Source organism: Gavialis gangeticus, unplaced genomic scaffold (assembly GCF_001723915.1).
Source record: "Gavialis gangeticus isolate Ggan-Ray unplaced genomic scaffold, GavGan_comp1, whole genome shotgun sequence".
Taxonomy (NCBI): Eukaryota; Metazoa; Chordata; order Crocodylia; family Gavialidae; genus Gavialis; species Gavialis gangeticus.
The window spans coordinates 94557607-94577088 of NW_017729034.1; the positions used below are offsets into that span (position 1 = coordinate 94557607).

Below are 19482 nucleotides of genomic sequence, written 5' to 3' on the forward strand. Positions count from 1 at the left end.
TGTGTGTGTGTGGGGGGGGGGGGGAGCAGAGAGGAGAAGGAAGGGGAAGTACAAACCAGTTATTGAATATCAGATACTTTAGATCTGAAGTTATTCCTGCCTCATGTTTTCCCTCAGTTGGAGGAGGAAAAAGGAGGAGGAAACATTTAGTAACATATGGGCCCATCTATGTGTGCAGGCAAAGGTACAATAGCATCTAATGCACTATTCACATAATGGCAGGAGGTGTGATTATGGGATCATGCAATTAGATCCCATTGTGCCTTGCTGCCAGTGCAGGGGGAGCCCAATGAACCCCCATGGCTGGGAGATGCAGCAGCTGCAATTTCCCAGGTCCATGGGGTGCATGAAGCTCCCACGACCTAGGTGTGCATGAAATCTCTGAGGCTGGGAGATTGCAGCTGTGCCCTGTGGCTGCCAGGTCCCAGCTGGGTCTTAGCACCATGAGGCACACTGTGCCTGCAGCTGTAGGACTCTGGATCCTGGCAGCTGCGGGGTGCTGAGAGTCCCCTCAGTTATAGGACTCCCAGTGCCATCTGGCCATAGTGCACCCCTGTGGCCACAGGGGAGACCCTGCTACATACGCAAATTAAAACTCAATAGCAACCAAGTTAATACAAATTTTTCAGGTCTAACTTTATAGCTGGTTGGAGCTTTTTATAGCCTGATAGTTACTTTGCAGGTGTAGCTGGTCTCAAGGTAATTGTGCAATTAACCAGTTAATTGTGCAATACCTAAAACTTGAGGGGGCCTAAGTGTTCAATTGTGAACATTTGTCAGAGCATCTAAGAGGCTACATAGCTGCCCCCACAATTTACCATGCACATGGTGTGGCACTATAGAAGCTTATATGTAAACACTGAAGAAAAGTAACCTTTAGGCTTCTGGGGCTGGCCACACACAGTGCACTGGAGTCACTGCTCTTAACTCAAGCTTTCTCCCACTCCTCAGCTTGGGGCAGCTGTAGAGGATTTGCAGCCAGCTCCCATGAGGAGGGAAGCCTCTCCTCCCTCTTCTGCTCAAATGCAATTTTGTTTTGGAGGCAGCTCACCAGACTGTGGGATAGCTACATGTGAAAACTCGGAGGAAGGAGGAGGGAGGGAAAACAAAGGGGATGCTAGAGAACTAGAAACACTGGGTGGATTACTAAAATAGTCTTGCTGCTGCTGCCTCAGCTAGCTAATGTGACCCACTGCACAGCCTGAGCATTGGAACAGGGCCTCTTTGGGGGTATTGTGGTAGGAAGTTAGAACAGAAAGCAAAGACTGCGCTACCCTAAGGTGGCAGGTGCTAAGCATGTCAGAGGTTTCATGATGCCTCTTGGTATCATGAAGCATCACGCTTACACAACTCTGGGAACACTTGTCCTAATTCTCTCAAACAGCTGAACTATTCCAGTATGCGGGATCAGGCTGCAAGTATCTGACTTTTTCTGTGAGGTTCATTCCCTTGTGAGCTATTGTTGTGTCAGGCCTGAGCTCAGGGAGTGAGTGGCAGTAAAGCTAAACCAGGCCCAGTGTCTAGGAGCAATGCACTCAGCTTTTCTATAGAGTCCTGTGATCTGCTTGGTAGGTAAATTCTGCTGCATCCTATATTATGGTCCAGGTTTTACTTGATCATGGGTTGTACTAGGATGGGGTTTGGGAGTAGGAGAAGACAAAAGAATGAAAGTAAAGCTCACCAATTTGTATGCTAGGTATCGTGTCCTTCTGCTGATTACAAAGAGGGCTTATTTCCAGTTCAAATTTTTGTTCCAGGTCACCTATCAAAAACAAAAGAAATCATTTTTGCCACTTGCTGATTTAGGATGTGACTTTAATTTCTTATAATACAGATGGAAAAGCAAATCTCAAAAGAAGCTACAACTGTGTTGACCTTTATACTTCTCCTTTGCTGTCTAGGATGAATATCACAGTTTTAAAGATAGATTGAAAGAGAGAGACCATGAAATGTTTTCATGCAGAAATCAGCACTCAGGTACTGTGATAAAGAGCATGTGAAATGTTTAAGAAGGTAAAACCAAAAATGTAAGTTTTCACAGGAAATGACTCTAAGCAAGTGATCTTCTGCTCCAAAGAAATCCCAGCATGTTACTAGCTATAGTCTGCCAGAGCGGCTAAGCTGTGTAGAAAGACAGAGCTAAGAAAACTCAGCTGAAGTGTGAGACCTAGAGAAAGTCTCTGTATATGTGTTCAGATGATCTGGGAGAACTCTCCTGGGTTTGTTTTCTTGGTTAAAAAAACTTACCTGGGCAGACTTGAACGCTGAGGCCCTGAGGAGCAGAAAACTTGCAGTGCTGACACTTCGTAGCCAGGGGGCCCCTGTACACACATTTTAGTGTACTCTGCAGACTCCCTCAGTCTGCCTGGAGACAGACAGCAGCAGTGTACAGGACAGACCTGATTGGCTGACCCAGAATGTTTAGGGTCAGCCTGTGTCTCCCTGCAGCACAATGTGGGAATTGTGAAGCAGGTATGCTTTGCTCCCTGTTTGGCTGGAGCAGTAAACTTCAGCCCAAACGAAACACTGTCTCCCCGGGGGGGAAGTGGGGAGCAAAGTACCCCTGGGAAACTGGAGGACTGTGTTGTGCTTCTTTAAGAAGGGAACATGTACAGACATTTGCTGTCCCAGGAAAAACTCTCCTGGGAATGATTTAACCTGAGTTGTTCATGGATTATTTTTCTCCTGGAGTGGCCACCTTTGGTCTAGGGGAAAAATCCTGAGCATCTATACACACATACTTTCTCCTCGGGGAGCAGTGACTGTCCCAGAAGAAACTGAATGTCCGTACATGGCCATAAATTGCTCTCAGTTTTCGAATGAGAGAGTAGGGGCACTGGCAGAAGTGATGTTTTGTCACACAATCAGCCTCTGAAGCACTATACTACCATGCCCTGACAGAACAATGCGACTGCAGAGCATTTTAAAAGTGCCCAATTACACGACAGTCTGAACTCTTGTTATATGAGGATTCAGATGAAGGCACTCCAAAGTGGAATACCTTCATTAATGTCTGTCAGCACAGGCCGGGAGTAAGGCTGGGCTGATGTAGCTCAGCCTGGACCCTGGTGCTGTCTTCAGAATGGGAGGGGGCGAAGAGTGGGTAGGGAATTCCACCTGGGGTTTGCCCAGCCTGTGCTAGAGGGTGGGGTGGGTGAGCTGGGCAAACTCCAGACTGAGCTTCCTCCCTTCCCGTCCTCCCATCCCATTCTGAAGGTAGCACCGGAGCTGGGCTAGGGGAAAGTAGCTGTGGACATGCTGTTGCTCGAAACTGGAGCTTGACCCCCTGACCCCCCGGACCCAACAACGAATGTCTGTTGGATCTGTGGGAACGTTGTAATCCATGGTGCTTCCTGGGAAGCACCATGAGTTACAGTGGGGAGCTGCACACTTGTCAGTGCCCAAGGGTCATTAGTTGGACCTACAATCTGCCCTTTTAGAGTATACTACAAGGCTCTCCTTCTGTTATTCTTATACACATGAGAAAGCTCAAAAATTTGTTCCTGTTTTACCCCTGTTAAGATGCTCTATGATTCAAAATTATACTTGTTTTGTAGCGATGGATTAGCTGCATCAGTATTAGCAATGGTCCAAGCACTAATGTAGATGAAGTTCAGCTGTGTTAATCACCAGGTGACTGCTCTGTCATGAAATTGCCTTTAGAGGCCAGCAGCTAATACTTAGTGTTTCTAACAAGGAACTAAATGTGAAGAGCTTGTATGAAACCCAGATTAAAGTCCTTGATGTAAGTACTAAGAGCAATTTTGGAAAAATATTCAGGTACTGTCTTTGGGATAATAAAACCAACATAAGGAATTGATTTTTGAATTTGCTTGGGGTTTATGATTTTTTAGGGTTTTTTTTTTAAATTTGTTTTTAATGAAAAGTGCTGGCTGGCAAAGGAACATGCATGTGTACATGTAAAACATTTCCTTGACTGTTTTCCTAGTACCAATATATAGGCATAAAGATGTATTTTGTTTTCAAAATTAAACATGAAGGAGATTTCGTCACTGAAAAGTTCTTGCCAGATCTAGTTATTACACCAGTACAAATATTCAGCCTTGCCTCATTTACCAAATATTCAGTTAATCTATAACTGATGTCCTGGAATATATTACCTGCTTCTATGGCTTTGACAACTCATTTAATCAAAGAAGCCGAAATTCTGCTTTGTATAGTAAGAATTACTGCTCACTTCTATGAAAGATACAGACTTTGATTAACTACTTGGAGCCCCAACTGCATGAATCAGTCACACAGGATTTATCTGCACTGAGAAAATTTGCAATCAGTTTAAACTGTTTTTTAAAGCTGTTTAGGAACAGTTCAAGGAGGCTGAAAAGTATTTTTTGGAACAGGATTCAACACTCCCTCAATTCCATAAAAAAAGATTAAACTTCATTAAATATACACTATCATTCGACTGATTTTAAAGTATAGCTGAACAGGTATTAAGACCAATTACAACATTTCCTCATGATACCAGACCCTGGTTAAAGCAGTGACATTATATGGCATTACAAGTATTTCCCCAAGACACATTTTAAAGACTTTAGCCTTTTCCACTCATGTCAGTTGCTATGGGACTAATAGTTGGTCCCTGATAAATTCAATGTTGTGAACATCATCAAGCACTCATGTCCAATCAACAGGAAGGGCAGGGAGAGACAGACATATACCCCTGATAACTTATATCAGTTTTGTAAGCTGATGTACATTACCTTGGGATCAGGAATGGACGTGTGCACCAATCCCAAGATAGAGGCATGACAGCTAACTCTGTGACTTGCCACTAGTTGATAGGAGAACAGGTGAGACCTGGTTAGCTGTTAGCAAACAGCCAACCTCGAATGGATGCAGACAAATCAAATGTGAACCAGTGTTAGTTGCACCTGTAGAGTTTTACCCCTGATTCTTACAGGAGTAATTCTTCAGCAGTGGTGAAGTTTCCCTGGTTTAGGAGTTTGGATTGGTCATCTGCTACTTTTTTTACACTGGTGCAGTGCTGATTATACTGATGTAAGCATTTCATCTGACCAGACCTTCTGTTACAGAGCACAGATACCAGTAACCAGTTAGACAAACTGGTACTGAACACAGTTAGGGCGCAAGTATGGACAAAGACAATTTGCATCCAGTGCTGTGGGGCTGAGCTTGGGCCTGAACGGACTAAAAGGGGCTTCATCCATACTTGTTGTGTACTAACTATGCCAGGTAATAATTCAGCTACCTGACAATGCTGGCCATTATGGTCAGATCTGATTTCATTCTGTAGTGTAATTGACAAGTTTAAATAAATTCAGTACATTGGACCAGTGGGTCTAATGTACCTTTTTGGCAGGTGTGCCACAAATTAAGCCCTGCACCCTCACCGACTACCACTCTGATTCCCTTATCTTGATTGATCTGCTGCTCTGCTATCTGGCTCCCTGAACTGCCACTGTGCTGCCTGCCCCTCCCTAATCTGCCTCATGATACATACAGAGGCTGCCCATGGTATTTGTAATGCAGGTTAGCCACACCTATATTAATCCACTGTGCTTGCTTATTTAGCATTCCTGCCCATTTCCTCAGGCTGTGGAGAAGCTACTAAGAAAGATTTAACAGTGATTAAACACCATGTTGTCTTCTGTCTTATAGAACAGCCTAGTTTTATGGTGGAGTGAAATGGTGTAATCAGCTCTCACCGAACACCATCCATAGCTGAGTTCTTTGGAGGGGTTAGAACATATTTGCAATAGATTCTAGCAGAGGTTTGGGCCTTCAATTCAGTTAGGGGTTTGAGAAGTGCATTAGGACTGTATCTTACTTGCAACTGTAAAAAGAAGTCAGTTGCATTTTGGAAATGGCAAATGTAAGATAAGTTTGCAACTATTAAGTAAAACCAAGTGTGATAGGTGTGCATTGCATGTGCAGCCCACATCCATCTGGGTTTTGGTTCAGTGATGATGACTAGAGGACATCTGAAGAAGATTCAGACTCTGTGCTGCTAGTGAAAACTAAGGTCTGAGCCACAGCAAACCCCCACTCACTAGGCATGTCTACACAAGACATTTACTGAACAGTTGACTAGTTAGTTCCATAGTAAATGTTTTAGCATTTACAAGTGAAGGGTGATTACACTGGAGTAAGCTAATTAACTCCACAGCAGGATAGTACTTGTAGATACAAGTACTATCCTGCTGCAGAGTTTTTTTACTCCACAGCAGCACACATGTAGATCCTGATGCGGCTGGCTAGGGAAGGAGAGTGCTTCAGTGCAGGGGCTGCATGCCAGGTAGCCCCACACTGGAGCATCCTCATGCCCCAGCCAGCCTCTCTGCAGCATGTTGAGCTGAGGGGTGGGGGGGAAGCTCCTGGCTGGCTGACCCCTGGGGCCTTCTGCCAGCTGGGCCTGATTTGACCTGGCTCAGTGTGCTGCGGTCCCAGGCCCACGTTCAAACAGCACACCTGGGAGCAATAAACTCTGGAGTTTACTGTTTTGCATTGATTGCTTGTGTAGATGCGCCCACTGACACCATCTTACAGGAGCAGTCAGATCAATGAAATACATGCTGCTCTTCTCTTCTGTTTCTTCACCTCCGCCTTCATTAGCAACTACTTGCAAAATAAGGCCACAAATCTGCTGATCTAGCATATCTCTGTGGCAGGGGGAATCAGGTAGGCAGAGCTGACTACAGAGCGAGTGCCACTTCAGATAAGCCAATTTCTCTTTCTTCATATTATTGCCTGAAAGTGAAAGAGGAACCTGTTTGGTACATCAGAGGACTGACCTTGCCGATAGAATTCCTCACAGACCCTTTCACTCCACTGCTTGCTCGTCTCCCAAAGCCGACAGGGATTGCAAATGTCAGCACACTTGAGTGCGATCTGCAAGCAAAAAGGGAGGGAGAAAAATGATTAGCTAGCAGTCACTCAGCAGCAAATCTGCACTCCAAGGGGCTGTGAAACCGCTTAGTGGCACACTCATTGTCAAGTGGGATTAAGAATACATTTGAGAAACTGAGCCCCACCCCAACATGCCTCTTCAGGAAATGACACTTACTTAAATGTGTAACAAAATCAGCATTCAGAGCCCCACTTTTATAGTAGCGAGAATGAGAGAAGCACCAAATTCCAAGACTGCAGAACTTCTTGGACATGACTCATGGTGGGCAAGCCAACAAAAGCTTCAGGCTGGCTCCCGCTGACTGCTTGGCTCAGCATCTGCCATTGAGGATGAGGAATGGAAGAGCCAAGCCAGTGTGAGAATGTTTGGGCAGCACTTCCTTGTGGTCTTGGTGAGTGACCTTTCATATCACTTACATTAGGGATAATTTTGATATGTGGATACAGTCCACTTGGATAGGTCAGCTGTGTTGCTGTGTACATAGCTAAGTACAGGACCCTCTGGTTTGCCTCTGGCTCTGTTTCCCTTTGCTAGGAGTTTAAAGTTCTTTGCTGAGGTAGAGCTGGGGTAGGGCTGGAATGGAATCAAGTAGCTGCTGCTTCTCAGGAAGAGTATGACACCGTCATCTGCCTGCCTTATCTCCTCAAAACCAAATGTCTTCTGCCTGGCTTCCTCATGGACAATGTCCAATTGGTTGATGGGCTTGCAGTTGTGCTTCTTAATGGGTTAGGCAAGATGTATTTGTGCAAAGACATGCTAGGGCCTAGTGGAGAAAGCATGAAAAACAACAGCTTTATCCTGTGTAAATTCATACTTGCAGAATGGGGGAGGATGTTCTCGTTTCCCTCAGCCAATTGGATAGAACTGGCTGTGATATTGCTTTGTGCCCACAGAGCACTGTACTAGCAGTCTTCAGTAGTTCACTCTTCTCCTTGTTTTACAAATGGGAAAAATGAGGTTCAGAGAACTGCGGTGATTTTCTGATGGCTGGATAGCCAGGAAGTGACCAACCAGTGACCAATTCATGCATAAGAATGAATGTCTCTTGATTTCTACTCTCAAGTCTAATCCACCTTTTCTGTGCCTCAGTTTCTTTTTCTAGAAGGGAGGTGGTGACTTTTACCCTAGGTAGAATTTGTGATTCCTCCTTACTTGAATCAGCATCCTGCTTGATCTGTTAAGAAGCATGAACCCAACAACTTCATGTTGTTCAGGCAGTAAGAAGGCATTTTGTTTTCAGGACGCAAGACAAGCAGATTACTACACAACCTAGTCTTCTGAAATGGCAGCAGCTTCTCAAGTAGTTATTATTCCTTCCCTTACCAGGCTCATCTTGGCTTGAAATCGGCAAAGCACAGGTATGGTCTAGGCTCCAGCTGGCAGGGCTATAAGTGTGTCTATACCTGTTTTGAGGCAGCAGGAGCCTCTTTCTGCAGGCACAGTAACGTTACCTCTGTGAGGGAATTAAGGCAGCTGGCATTAGGTGAGCGTGTTCCTTCAGCACTTGCTGTTCTCCCAGGGTTTGCTTTGTACCCAGGTGGCATAACTGCTGAACAAAACTGCACAGCCATGTAGCTGCCATCTGTGACCATGTGTAGATGAAATGAGAGGTGTATTTGGACAACACTTTAAAGAGTGCTAAGTGCTTTTGCACTGCTTTAATGGTGTCAGTGTTTGCATGCCTCGGCAGTGTATTGCGCATTAATTCCAGCCACTGTAGGAAATTTGGTGGTGAAATGAACCTTAAATGACTTGGGGTGCAGCAAACTAAAATTTCTTTGAGGAGTTTTAGTTTGCTGCCCCTACAGCCGTGGAGTGAAGCACTGGGCTCCCATGCAGCACCACGGCTCTTCAGGAAGCCCGTACAGGCAGCCTGGCAGCAGCCCAGGAAAGCAGCTCTGCCCAAGAAAAGTGGTGAGCCTGATGCCTGCCTGAGCTGCGCAGGGGCCCAGTGCTTCCCTTCATGGCTGCAGTGCTGCCCAGGACTGCCTGAGCTGGGTGCCTGTAGGCAGGTGCCGCCTGGAGGGGGCCGCAGCTGCTGCAGAGAGAAGCACCAGTGCCCCCCCTGCAGCCCAGGAGCCGCTCTACCTGCTGGCAGCTCGCCCTCCCCTCCCCACCAGAGAAGCAGGTAAGTTAGCAGGGTGTGTGCATGACACAGGGGGTTTAATCAGCCCTAAATTGAAGCAGTGTTTTTAAAAACCCACTGCTTCAATTTAGGGCCCCCGTTTTGTCTATACACGCCCTGTTAGAACAACTGCAGGGAAGGCCTTGAGCTGGTAGTTTTACACAGTGGTTATTTCTTGAGGTGCTTTGTTTGGTTGGAGCTTTGTTCTGAATGTCCTACTAACAACTTTGGTAGGGCTGAGAGAATCACTTTGGTTTGGTTTCCTCATTTGCTGGGAAAGAAGAATCACCATCCACTGCTAGTGCCATGATAGTGATTGCTCTTTGTGCAGATAGAGGCTGGAAGTAATGGCCAAATGGCCATTACTTAAGTCCCTGCCACCAGTGCCACTGTAAAATAGGACAGTGAGGCTGCAGTAAGAGGCTAAAACTCTTGCCTGTTGTGGGAAAGAGACAAGGTAGCCTGAGAATAAAGAAATGAATAATAGCTGATGTGAGCTACTCAGTCACTGATCCCTTCCTGAATTTGTTGTATGTAGATTGTGCAAGGGAACAAGATTAGGGGTATGTTTTGTTTGCAAGGCAGGTCAGATAGCAGCAGATAGTGGGTGCCAGGATCCCGGAGGTAGAGGCATAGGTAACATGCATGAAAGTTGTGATACACTGACAAGGATTCAGAAAGGTACCTGGAGCATGAAATGTCTGTCATGTGCATCCTCCAGTCTCAAATCCTGATTGTCGAGGTGAGCTTTCAAACGGATCAAGAACTCATTTTGCCTATTGATGTCTGTTGCCAAGATCAGGGAGCCCAGCTGCTGCTCAATATCCTGTCTGCAGTCAAGAAAAATGTGCCCTTTTGAACAGGGGATTGTTGAACGTTAATAGTTTAAATCCACTTAACCTCCCATCTCCCTCTGCAGATTACATGATGACGTGAGTGGGCAGAGAGATTCTCGCGCTGTGGACTCAGCCTTATCCCCTTCCTTATCCTTTATAGAAACAACTTGTAGGATACAAGCATTTTAGCTGCCTAAGGGGAGTCATGTGGAAGATGCAAGGAAGCAGAATAATGGTGTTGGCATAGACAGCCCAGGGAGCTTCCAAAACGTAGTGTGAAGACTGAAAACTACACAGCATGATATATTACTGGGAGGACACAGAAAGCATGCAGGAGAATGAATAGCCACATCCAGTTCCAGTTTGGCAGCCATACGCAGAACAGGGGACTGAACTTCATTGCTCTTAAGAACAACTGAGAAGACAGACTGGATGCTTTAGGAGATTACCAGTGGGAGATGGACTTAATTTGCATTCTTGCCCAAGTCACCAGTGACTAAAACTTAGATGTGGCAAGCTGCTGGGTGACTTGAATCCAAAGGATTTGTCTCCAGCCCCTGTAGCATTGTGCACGCATGCACACAAACAGCTGCAGCAGAAAAAGCAGCACATCAGTATTAGCCCAGATTACATCCAGTCTTTGGCTTTTCTGCCCGGGCTGTCATTGCTCCCACAAGGCAACAGTAAAGTTAAATACTATCCTGGTTGCGTGGATGATGTCTAGGCCATGTCTATGCTAGGGAGACCTTCTCTAAGAGCTAAATCCTATTTCATCTTCACGCACCTAAGTGGCAGTTACGTAGCTGCATAATGGCAATTTTGGCACTTACGTGAGGTTTGGAGTCCATATAGATATGTGTGCCCTGTGTTTCTGTGGTGAGTATATTCAATAGCCTGAACTCTGGCTGCATAGATGTGCAAGGGAATATCATCACCTGAGTGTTTGCATCATACCATGCACATTCTAAAATTTTATTTTTAGCAAAACCACAATTGGTGCTGGGGGGAAGGTGAAGAAGCCGAGTGGTTAGGGATCTGCCCAGGGAATAGGAGACCCAGTTTCATCCAGAGAGGGTTTGAACCTCTTTCTCCTACTTCCCAGCAAAATGTTCTAAATACCAGGTTACAGGCTACATGTCAGCCAGAACAATCCTCCATGGGCAGCTAAGTGGGGTCAGGAGGAGGGAGAGAAACCAGAGGGAGCGGGGCTCAGGAAGTTGGCTGCTGCCCTACAAGGGAATGGGTTGTATCCAGAGTTCCTGCCCTCAGTGGGGCTGAAACTATTGCAGTGCTATTTATCCACTTTATGCAATAAATAATAAGTGGAACGTGTGATGAACCAACCTCAAGAGGAAGGATGGAGAGAGATGTGGCTAATAACTCCTGTTACCTAGTGGTAAGAGCACTGAGCTAGGTAGCAGGAGATGCGAATTCAAACCACCACTGGGCAAGGGGGTACACCTAGATAGAATCTTTTTCTCCTTGTCCCAGAGCAAATATGCTAGCCACTGGGATTTTGGGCTAACAGCTAGGGGGGCTCCTTCTCCAGATTGTACCCCCCAGCAGCTTCAAATAGCATCTTAGCCATGCTTACATGTTAGTATTGCTGCTGGTAGCTACATAAGCATCACTTAGGCTCAGGATGTAACAATATATAAGGATCTCAGAGGCAAAACCAGCAGCAGCAGAAAGGAGGAGTCTGAAGGAGGAACAAGGAGTGAGGGGGAGGAGACAGGAAGTGGAGGAGAGTTAGAGAGGCTGGGGGAGAACAGCAGGCCCTGTAACAGCTCTGTAAGAAACTGCTATAATAAAGACACTGTTTATATTAAGTAGGAAGCTGTTCCTTGATTACCCAGACCGGGGCACCTGAAACACAGGAAAGTGCATCTGGATTTAGCTCAAAATTTTCCATAATTTTTTACGTTAGTTCTGAACAGGTTTAATTGATCTAGTGTAAAAAACCCAGTGGGGACCTTCAGAGCTTTGCTACACTGGGACTCCCCCCATTGCTAGGGAACTACTCAATTTGCAGTTTTTGTGGAAACCACAAAATCCAGGCTTGTCCACGAAATCAACAGCAGCAACAACAACAAAATACTAAAAATAAAATGCTGGGAGGGGAAGCTGCTGGCTGCTGGGGTGGCAAGATGGCAGCTGCCCTGTGGTCCCTCCCCCCCACCCAGGGCCTCTCTGTCAATCAGTACTGAGGGGTGGGACCACCGTGAACTGACTGTGGAGGTAGAGCTTTAAGTACCGATCAATCCGCAAAAATTTGCAAGTCCCCCTATGATTTAGGTAGACCCTCTCCCTTTGCTAATACTGGTGAAGTCATGCCAGCAGTGGTAACAGTGGCACATGTCTAGAAAATGTCCCTATGGTAGAACTAGGGCAGATGTCTCTCTCACTAATTGGCTGCTCTGCTTTGCTCCGTCCTGGGGAGTAGGCTAGCCTAACTTGCTTGGAGTCCCTTGGTCTCTGCTTTTGTTGTTAGATCAAGCAGTCAAATAAGCCAGTGACTGGTTTTCTGTGGAATTCATCAGCATGTTTCTCATGAGGTGCACTTACATCATTTCCTTTGGCAGATGGGCAAGGAGCCCTGATTCTCGAAGCATGCCTATTGTGGATCGCCAGTGATGATTTTCTAAAACTGAGACGTTCTGGGGAGAGAAGAGGTAAATAAGTACAAGCATACCATAGATAAGCATCTTGTACTTAGCACAGAAATTCTGTATTTACCAAATCAAATAATAGATCAAAATATAATTGAGAATTTTCTAGCAAAACAAGCTTAATTGTAAAAAATACTTGTTTCTTGAGCCCAATATGTTTTGTTCAACTTTCACTAAATTGAAGGCAGGATGCCAGGGTCCTGATTTCTGGCTGGCTAGCCCAGGGTTGGGGCAGCTGCACTGCTAGTGACCAGGGCGTTGGATTAGCCCCAAAGCCCTGTCTGTCGCTAAGTGGCAAAACCCAAGCTTTGATTTGTATTGATTCCTGTTAGCAATGAAGAATTTATATATCCATTTAAGAGCAAGCTGGATTACATTTTGGCATGCGCACTGACTGCAGTGTGATTTATAAGTCCTGAATGACTGAAGAATCTTTACTGTGGGATGAAACATGAGCCAAAAAGAATCCAGCTTGCTATCCAGCTTTCACACTCTGGTTGTAGGGCTGGCAGCGAGATAAGAAAAATTCCATGCGGTGGGTTTGCCCAGCAGCCAGGAAAGCTGGGAGCTACCACTTGGTAGAACTGTCATTTTTGTTAATTTCATGCCTGCTGCCAACACTGAAACAAGAATGTCAATTTCACTGGGCAGCTACAAGGGCCAAGAAGCTTCCAATTCATAGGAACATTTTAAAAGATTTTGCTTCATTCTAATTGAAAGTTAAACCATTCTTTGTTTTATTTCTTTAAAGGGAAATTTCCTATAAACCGGAGTCTATTTTTGGGCCAGTTCTATAACAAGTCTAGCTAATAAACATAACCTGCCTTTGCTAGCGGGCAACACCTGATGCCGTAGCCACACACTCAAAATCTCATTCAATGTTTGGTTAACCCTTTAATGCTATAAATGATAACCCAAAGATAACTGGCTTATTGTAGGGGGTCAGAGTCCTCTCCCCTGCTGAGTATCTTGATGCACAGTGTCAATTTTGAGATCTACAATACTTTGGCTCACCTAACATTCACAGAAAGCATTTATTAAATGAGCTGCACAGAAAAAAACTGTAGAATTGATCCCCTCAATAAACACATGATTACTTTTCACATTCATATTACAAGTTCTGCATCTATCTTTTCTTTTTTCCTGACTTCCCCCATGCTCTCTCTCAGGTTTTGCTATCATATCTTCCTCCTACCACCTTTTTCATTCCTTGGCTGCCTCCATCTCTGAATTCCTTACTTCTTTTCTATCCTTTGCTCTAAATCTCCCACCTTGCTACTCCATGCCTACTACCCTGTTTTGCTCAGATACTTTCCTCATCTTTTCTGTCCCTTGATAGGCAATGCAGCGGGAAGGGGGGAAAAAATCAACATTAGATGTAATTTTTATACAACACACAATTTGTCTGAGGAACTTATTTTTGCAAAATTTATTTAGGCCAAGTGATGACCATGTTAAAAGAAAAGAAAAAGAAATGCAAGACAACAAAAATATCCAGAGTTGGCAAAGAAAGGATTGGATTAAAGTTAACTCAAGAGCTACCTCAAACAATGGAAGATTTTGTTGATCAAGTTATTCCAGAAGTGCCTACAACATTTATTGCCCCATCTTTTAAGATATTTAGTATTGTCCACAATTGTAGATATGACAGTAGTTTTCCCCATCTGTAAAATGTAAACAATAATACTGGCTTCCTCTGTAAAATGCTCTGAAATCTCCTCATGGAAAGCGTTGAGTAAGAGCTGGACATTATTTATTTATCACAGAAGGGGGAGCAATGGGAAGATCCAGCATAGCAAATCTTATCTAAGCTGAACCTCAAAGTGAAAATGGAAAGACACTCTCCAGCGCTGCTTTTCTCTGCTAGCAGTAGAGGATGAACCAGAAAACGAAACCAACTGACCATCCTGCCAATTTCATATTGAGGCTCTTCTCATACGTGGAGCTGGAGTGTTGGAAGCCAGGAGGTAGCCCCAAAGGCTTTGCATTCCACTTGCAAGGATTACATCCCAATAGTCTGCCTTATACCCTAAAGCATGAGGTTTCATTTCCTTACTAATATAGTTTGCTCAGTCACAAATATTAAGAATGATCACAGAACTGTCATCCTCCTTTTCAAAATTAGCCATAATATTTGACACCAGATCCCCTAGGGGGATGTCTTCCACACATCGACTGTACAGCCTGGGCCTGGGCCTTGGCTATTCATATCACTGGGCATTTTACCATGGATTTCAATCGGAGTGAAATCAGGGGATAAATGAAGTAGTATTTCATTTTTGTTCTAATGCATTGCCCATTGATCTGATAAAGGGATGCCTTGTTTTTTCATTATGGGATGGGGTTGAGACAACGCCTAACCCTTTTAGGGGTCAGATTTCATTTTTTTAGCTCCTTGAAGCATATTTGGCTCTTCATATTTTCAAAGCATGTGATGCTCCTTTGTGTAATTATACCACATGTAATTCCATCATACCCCTCTCATCACTTCTATCTCTCTTTGGATCTCTACAATGTCAGCTATATTTTACTGTGCTTTAGGTGAGATGACCAACACTGGAAACAATGTCCAGATGAGAAAGCACAGTTGTTTGCTGTATCATGTACAAAGTAGTCTGCTTTCCTTTTTAATATACCATACACATGATTTATCTTTCCAACAGTAACTGCTTACTTGAAGGAGACTGTTATTGAGGTATTGATGCTGATTACTCAGTCTTTTTCTTCCACAGACCTAACAGATTCAGATCCCAGGCCTTTAGATTACTTTTGGCAGTACACACTGCTGCCCAAACGCATCAGGACTGTCCCTATGATCTTGTAGCTCTGAGTAAGCAAAATAAATTAAATGTAAGGAAGACACTGCAACCATTTTGTCTGGCTTTTCACCTATGAATTCTTAGGACTAAATCAGGCTGTTCACAGCCTGAACATATAAACAGGCTGTGTGACCGAAAACCCTGGGACCATAAGCATAAGTACCGCCTTTTTCTTTCAAGCCGAAGAAGCCCTCATGGAAGCTCTCTGCAGACTCAGGGCTATAATAGAACATATATAGATTATAAAATCTATATAGATTTTGATCATTGTCTGTATTAAATACATCTTAGTTTATTCCCAATGTCTAGTCAGCTTCCCTGGAGATCACCATCTTTTTAAGTCCTCAGATGGATGACACAGGTAATGATAAAAGCTATGATGAATGTAACATGCAGCCTTGGGAGATGTTGAGGAAACAAGAGAATTTAGTATTTTTGGGGTTGTTTTTTCAAGCTAGTTATGAGAAATCAGAAATCAAGAGAAGAAAAAGCGTAACTGAGGGAAGCGATTTGTTTACAGGCTGTTATGAGAAGATGAAGGGAATTTCTAAGTTGCAGGGAGGCAGTTCCTGGAAGTGAGCATGGCACTCTAGTGCACAGATCTCCTAAAGAAGGCTTAGGGAAATATAAAACAAAGAGCAGAGATCTGTGAGAACACACATGAGAGCGTGGATAAAATAAAGAGTTAACTTAAGAATTGTTAATTGTTCTTTTTTTATTTATTTATTTTTTGTTAGTGCTCCAGGAAGGATTTGAGACCTCTCTCCACCTCATTTCTTTGACTTTCTTTTCAGTGTATTTAAATAAATAACACACGGGATCAGGGGTGACTGGTGCCTCCTGAGTCTGGAGGGGCACAATTTGTGGGTGGGCCTGAGGGCAGGCCAAAAGCCCCATATCCACTCCTATACTTCTGTGCTGTGGTCCTGGGATCTGTACTGTTCAATGTTTTTATCAGCAATCTGGATGTAGGAGTGGAAAGCACGCTTTCCAAATTCACTGATGACACCAAGATGTGGGGTGAGGTGAGCATACTGGAGGGGAGGGACCGAATCCAGCTAGATCTAGACAGGTTACAGCAGTGGGCGGATGAGAATAGGATGAAATTCAGCGCAGACAAGTGCAGGATGCTGCATCTAGGGAGAAGGAACCAGCAACACACCTATAGGCTTGGGAACTCCTTTCTTGTCAACATGGTAGCAGAAAGGGATCTTGGAGTTATTGTTGACTCCAGGATGAACATAAGCCGCTAATGTGAGGAAGCGGTCAGTAAGGCTAGCCTCACCTTGTCAAGCATCTACAGATGCATCACAAGCAGGTCCATGGAGGTGATCCTCCCCCTCTATGCGGCACTGGTCAGGCCGCAGGTGGAGTACTGAGTCCAGTTCTGGGTGCCGCACTTCAAGAGGGATGTGGCTAACCTTGAGAGGGTCCAGAGGAGGGCCACTCACATGGTCAAGGGGCAGTGGGTCAGGTCCTATGAAGAGAGGCTGAAGGGCCTGAACCTATTTAGCCTCCACAAGAGAAGGCTGAGAGGGGATCTGGTGGCTGTTTACAAACTCACCAGAGGGGAACAGCAGGAATTGGGGGAGCCTCTGTTCCCCCAGACACCACCAGGGGTTACTAGGAATAACGGGCACAAATTGTTAGAAGGTTCAGACTGGACATCAGGAGACATTACTTTACGGTTAGGGCTGCCAGGCGCTGGAATGGGCTCCCAAGGGAGGTGGTGCTCTCGCTTACGCTGGGGGTCTTTAAGAGGAAGCTGGACAGATATTTGGCTGGTGTTATTACCTGCACTCATTCCTGCCTGGGGTAGGGGGTCAGACCTGATCTGTTTAGGTCCCTTCCAACCCTAGCACTATGAAACACTATGAATCTATGAAGAACTTCTTTATGGTTAGGATTGCTAGAATCTGGAATGGGCTTCCAAGGGAGGTGGTGCTCTCCCCTACCTTGGGGATCTTTAAGAGGAGGCTAGACATGCACCTGGCTGGGGTCATCTGACCCCAGCACTCTTTTCTGCCCAGGGCAGGGGGTCGGATTTAATGATCTGCTAAGATTCCTTCTGACCCAAACATCTATGAATCTAGCAATGTGTTTGCTTAATGCACAGCTCCCATTTACCTCGGTGCAAGTGCTCAGCACTTCTGCAAATCAGACCTGAGGGTTTCAAGTGGGCATCTAGAAAATGAGGGATATACAGTTAGGCCAGGTACAGACATTACACTTTTACCAGTGTAAGTGATTGGTAACCAGTTTATACCCATAACACAACAGAAGTTCAGCACAAATAGATTGATTTAAAAATAGTGCAACCCAGTCTACGATTTGCCCCCTACACCAAAGGGAGAATATGTGTTCTGCTCGCTACCAATCTAAACTATGCCATTTAGAGAAAACCACATGACTTAGATCAGTTCTGCCTTGGACTTTTTGAATGTCTGTACCTAGCCTTAGTGACTCCCTGTGATAAGCGTGGTTTAGAAAACGTAGCCAGCATCACATCAGGAACTCTACATCTGATCTGGGAAGACAATCTGTTTTTCAACTCTATTATTCAGCTGTCTTAAACACAACATCCTCTTTTCACTCTCTCCCATGGCTCCATGTCATTTACCTTCCGGTTGTGTTAAATGCATGGGGCATAGTGCCTATGAAAAACAGCTTCCTTCACTATCTATACTACCCTAAATCAGTCTCTGAGCTGGTTTGTCCAGCTTGTGGGAAAAAAATATATAATGCATAAATACAGGGGGGCTGACACTAAGTTTGACTTGATGACCTTGGTTTTTGCAGTTTCTCCTGTTTAGTGCCTCATTTTGGTAACTTAAAAAAATATCTTTTAACATAAGTGTTGGTATGTAATTCTTTGGTTTTCTAAAAAGCAAACTAAATGCCCCAAAACTCTTATCATGTGGAATATTTTCCTGCACAGAAATCATCAGCAAGGTTGAAACTTTTATACCCTGCACATAGCCCACTGCCACCTGAGCTAATGCAGCAAGTTATCATCCTCTATGTGGACCAACACTAGAGGGGGGTAAGAACACAGGAGCACAGGCGTGGAAGGACATCATGGCCAGTATCCTACTATTGCAGACCCCAGGTCATCTAATCTCTTTCATAAATACTGAGCTCCGTCTCCGAAGTAGGCTTTTTGCCCTCAGTACTCTGCTTGGAAGATTGTTCGAGAACCCTGCTGCTTCAGTAGTTAAGAACCTAAAATTATTCGTATTGATTTGTTCTTCTGCCAATATTGTCCTTTAGTTTCTTCTTACCTGTTTCTCCCCGAATGTTCTTTCTAAATTGTTGTTTTACAAAGTGAAACAAATCAAACTCTTGTACTTCTTTCTTACAACATAGTCTCTCTATTCTCCTGGTCATCTTAGTAGTCCTTCTCTGCACTTGTTTCAGTTTGAATTGATTATTCTTGAACGTAAGTGACTAGAAAGGTACTCAACAAGGTCTCAAAACTGATTTGTAGAATGACATCGGAAATATATCCAATGGATACTTCTCTACTGGAAATAGATCCTAGGATTGCATTCACCTTTTTTCTTGGTTAAAGCACATTGGTGACTCATCTCATTATCATCTTCTGATTGACTAATGTGGGCCCAACCTTTCTGGCAGGAGTGTCACAAATTAACTCGGCACCTTCCCCAAGTGCTGCTCCAATTCCATTCCCCTGCCCAAAGTGCTGATCTGCCTGCCCTATCTGCCACTTTGCCACCTGTCCCCTCTCTGGTCTGCCAGATGCCAGGCACAGAGGCTGCCTGGACCACTTGTGGCATATGTGCCACAGGTTGGCCATCCCTGAACTAATACATCAAAGTTTTTCTCCTTTTCTGACATTTCTAACAGGTGGCTTCCCAGCTTATAGCAGACTTTCAGCTATTAGTTCCCAGTTGCATGACCTTGTATTCATACTAATGAATTTAATCCCATTTTCTGTTATGACAGGGCTCCAAGTAGTCCAGTTCTTCCTATACGGTATCCCAGCCTTTCTCTGCATTGAAGATGTCCCTTCTTTTATTTGTGCCAATATCATCAATGAAAATATGGAACAAGATGAGTTCCAAGGGTGACACACACACACACACACACACACACACACACACACACACACACACACACT

At 44.6% G+C, this 19482-nt stretch overlaps 1 protein-coding gene across 3 annotated transcripts in view; it reads right to left on the reverse strand.

Annotated features, from left to right (window-relative positions):
* Positions 1 to 19482, reverse strand: part of PDE7B (phosphodiesterase 7B) — a 373129-nt gene that overhangs the window by 7754 nt on the left and 345893 nt on the right. For all 3 annotated transcript variants that reach the window (XM_019527215.1, XM_019527216.1, XM_019527214.1), the window contains 4 exons: positions 12419 to 12510; positions 9703 to 9847; positions 6777 to 6873; positions 1682 to 1762 (listed from right to left, as the gene is read on the reverse strand). In XM_019527215.1, the coding sequence (XP_019382760.1) occupies positions 1682 to 1762; positions 6777 to 6873; positions 9703 to 9847; positions 12419 to 12510 (415 nt within the window). The remainder of the gene's footprint in view (positions 1 to 1681; positions 1763 to 6776; positions 6874 to 9702; positions 9848 to 12418; positions 12511 to 19482) is intronic.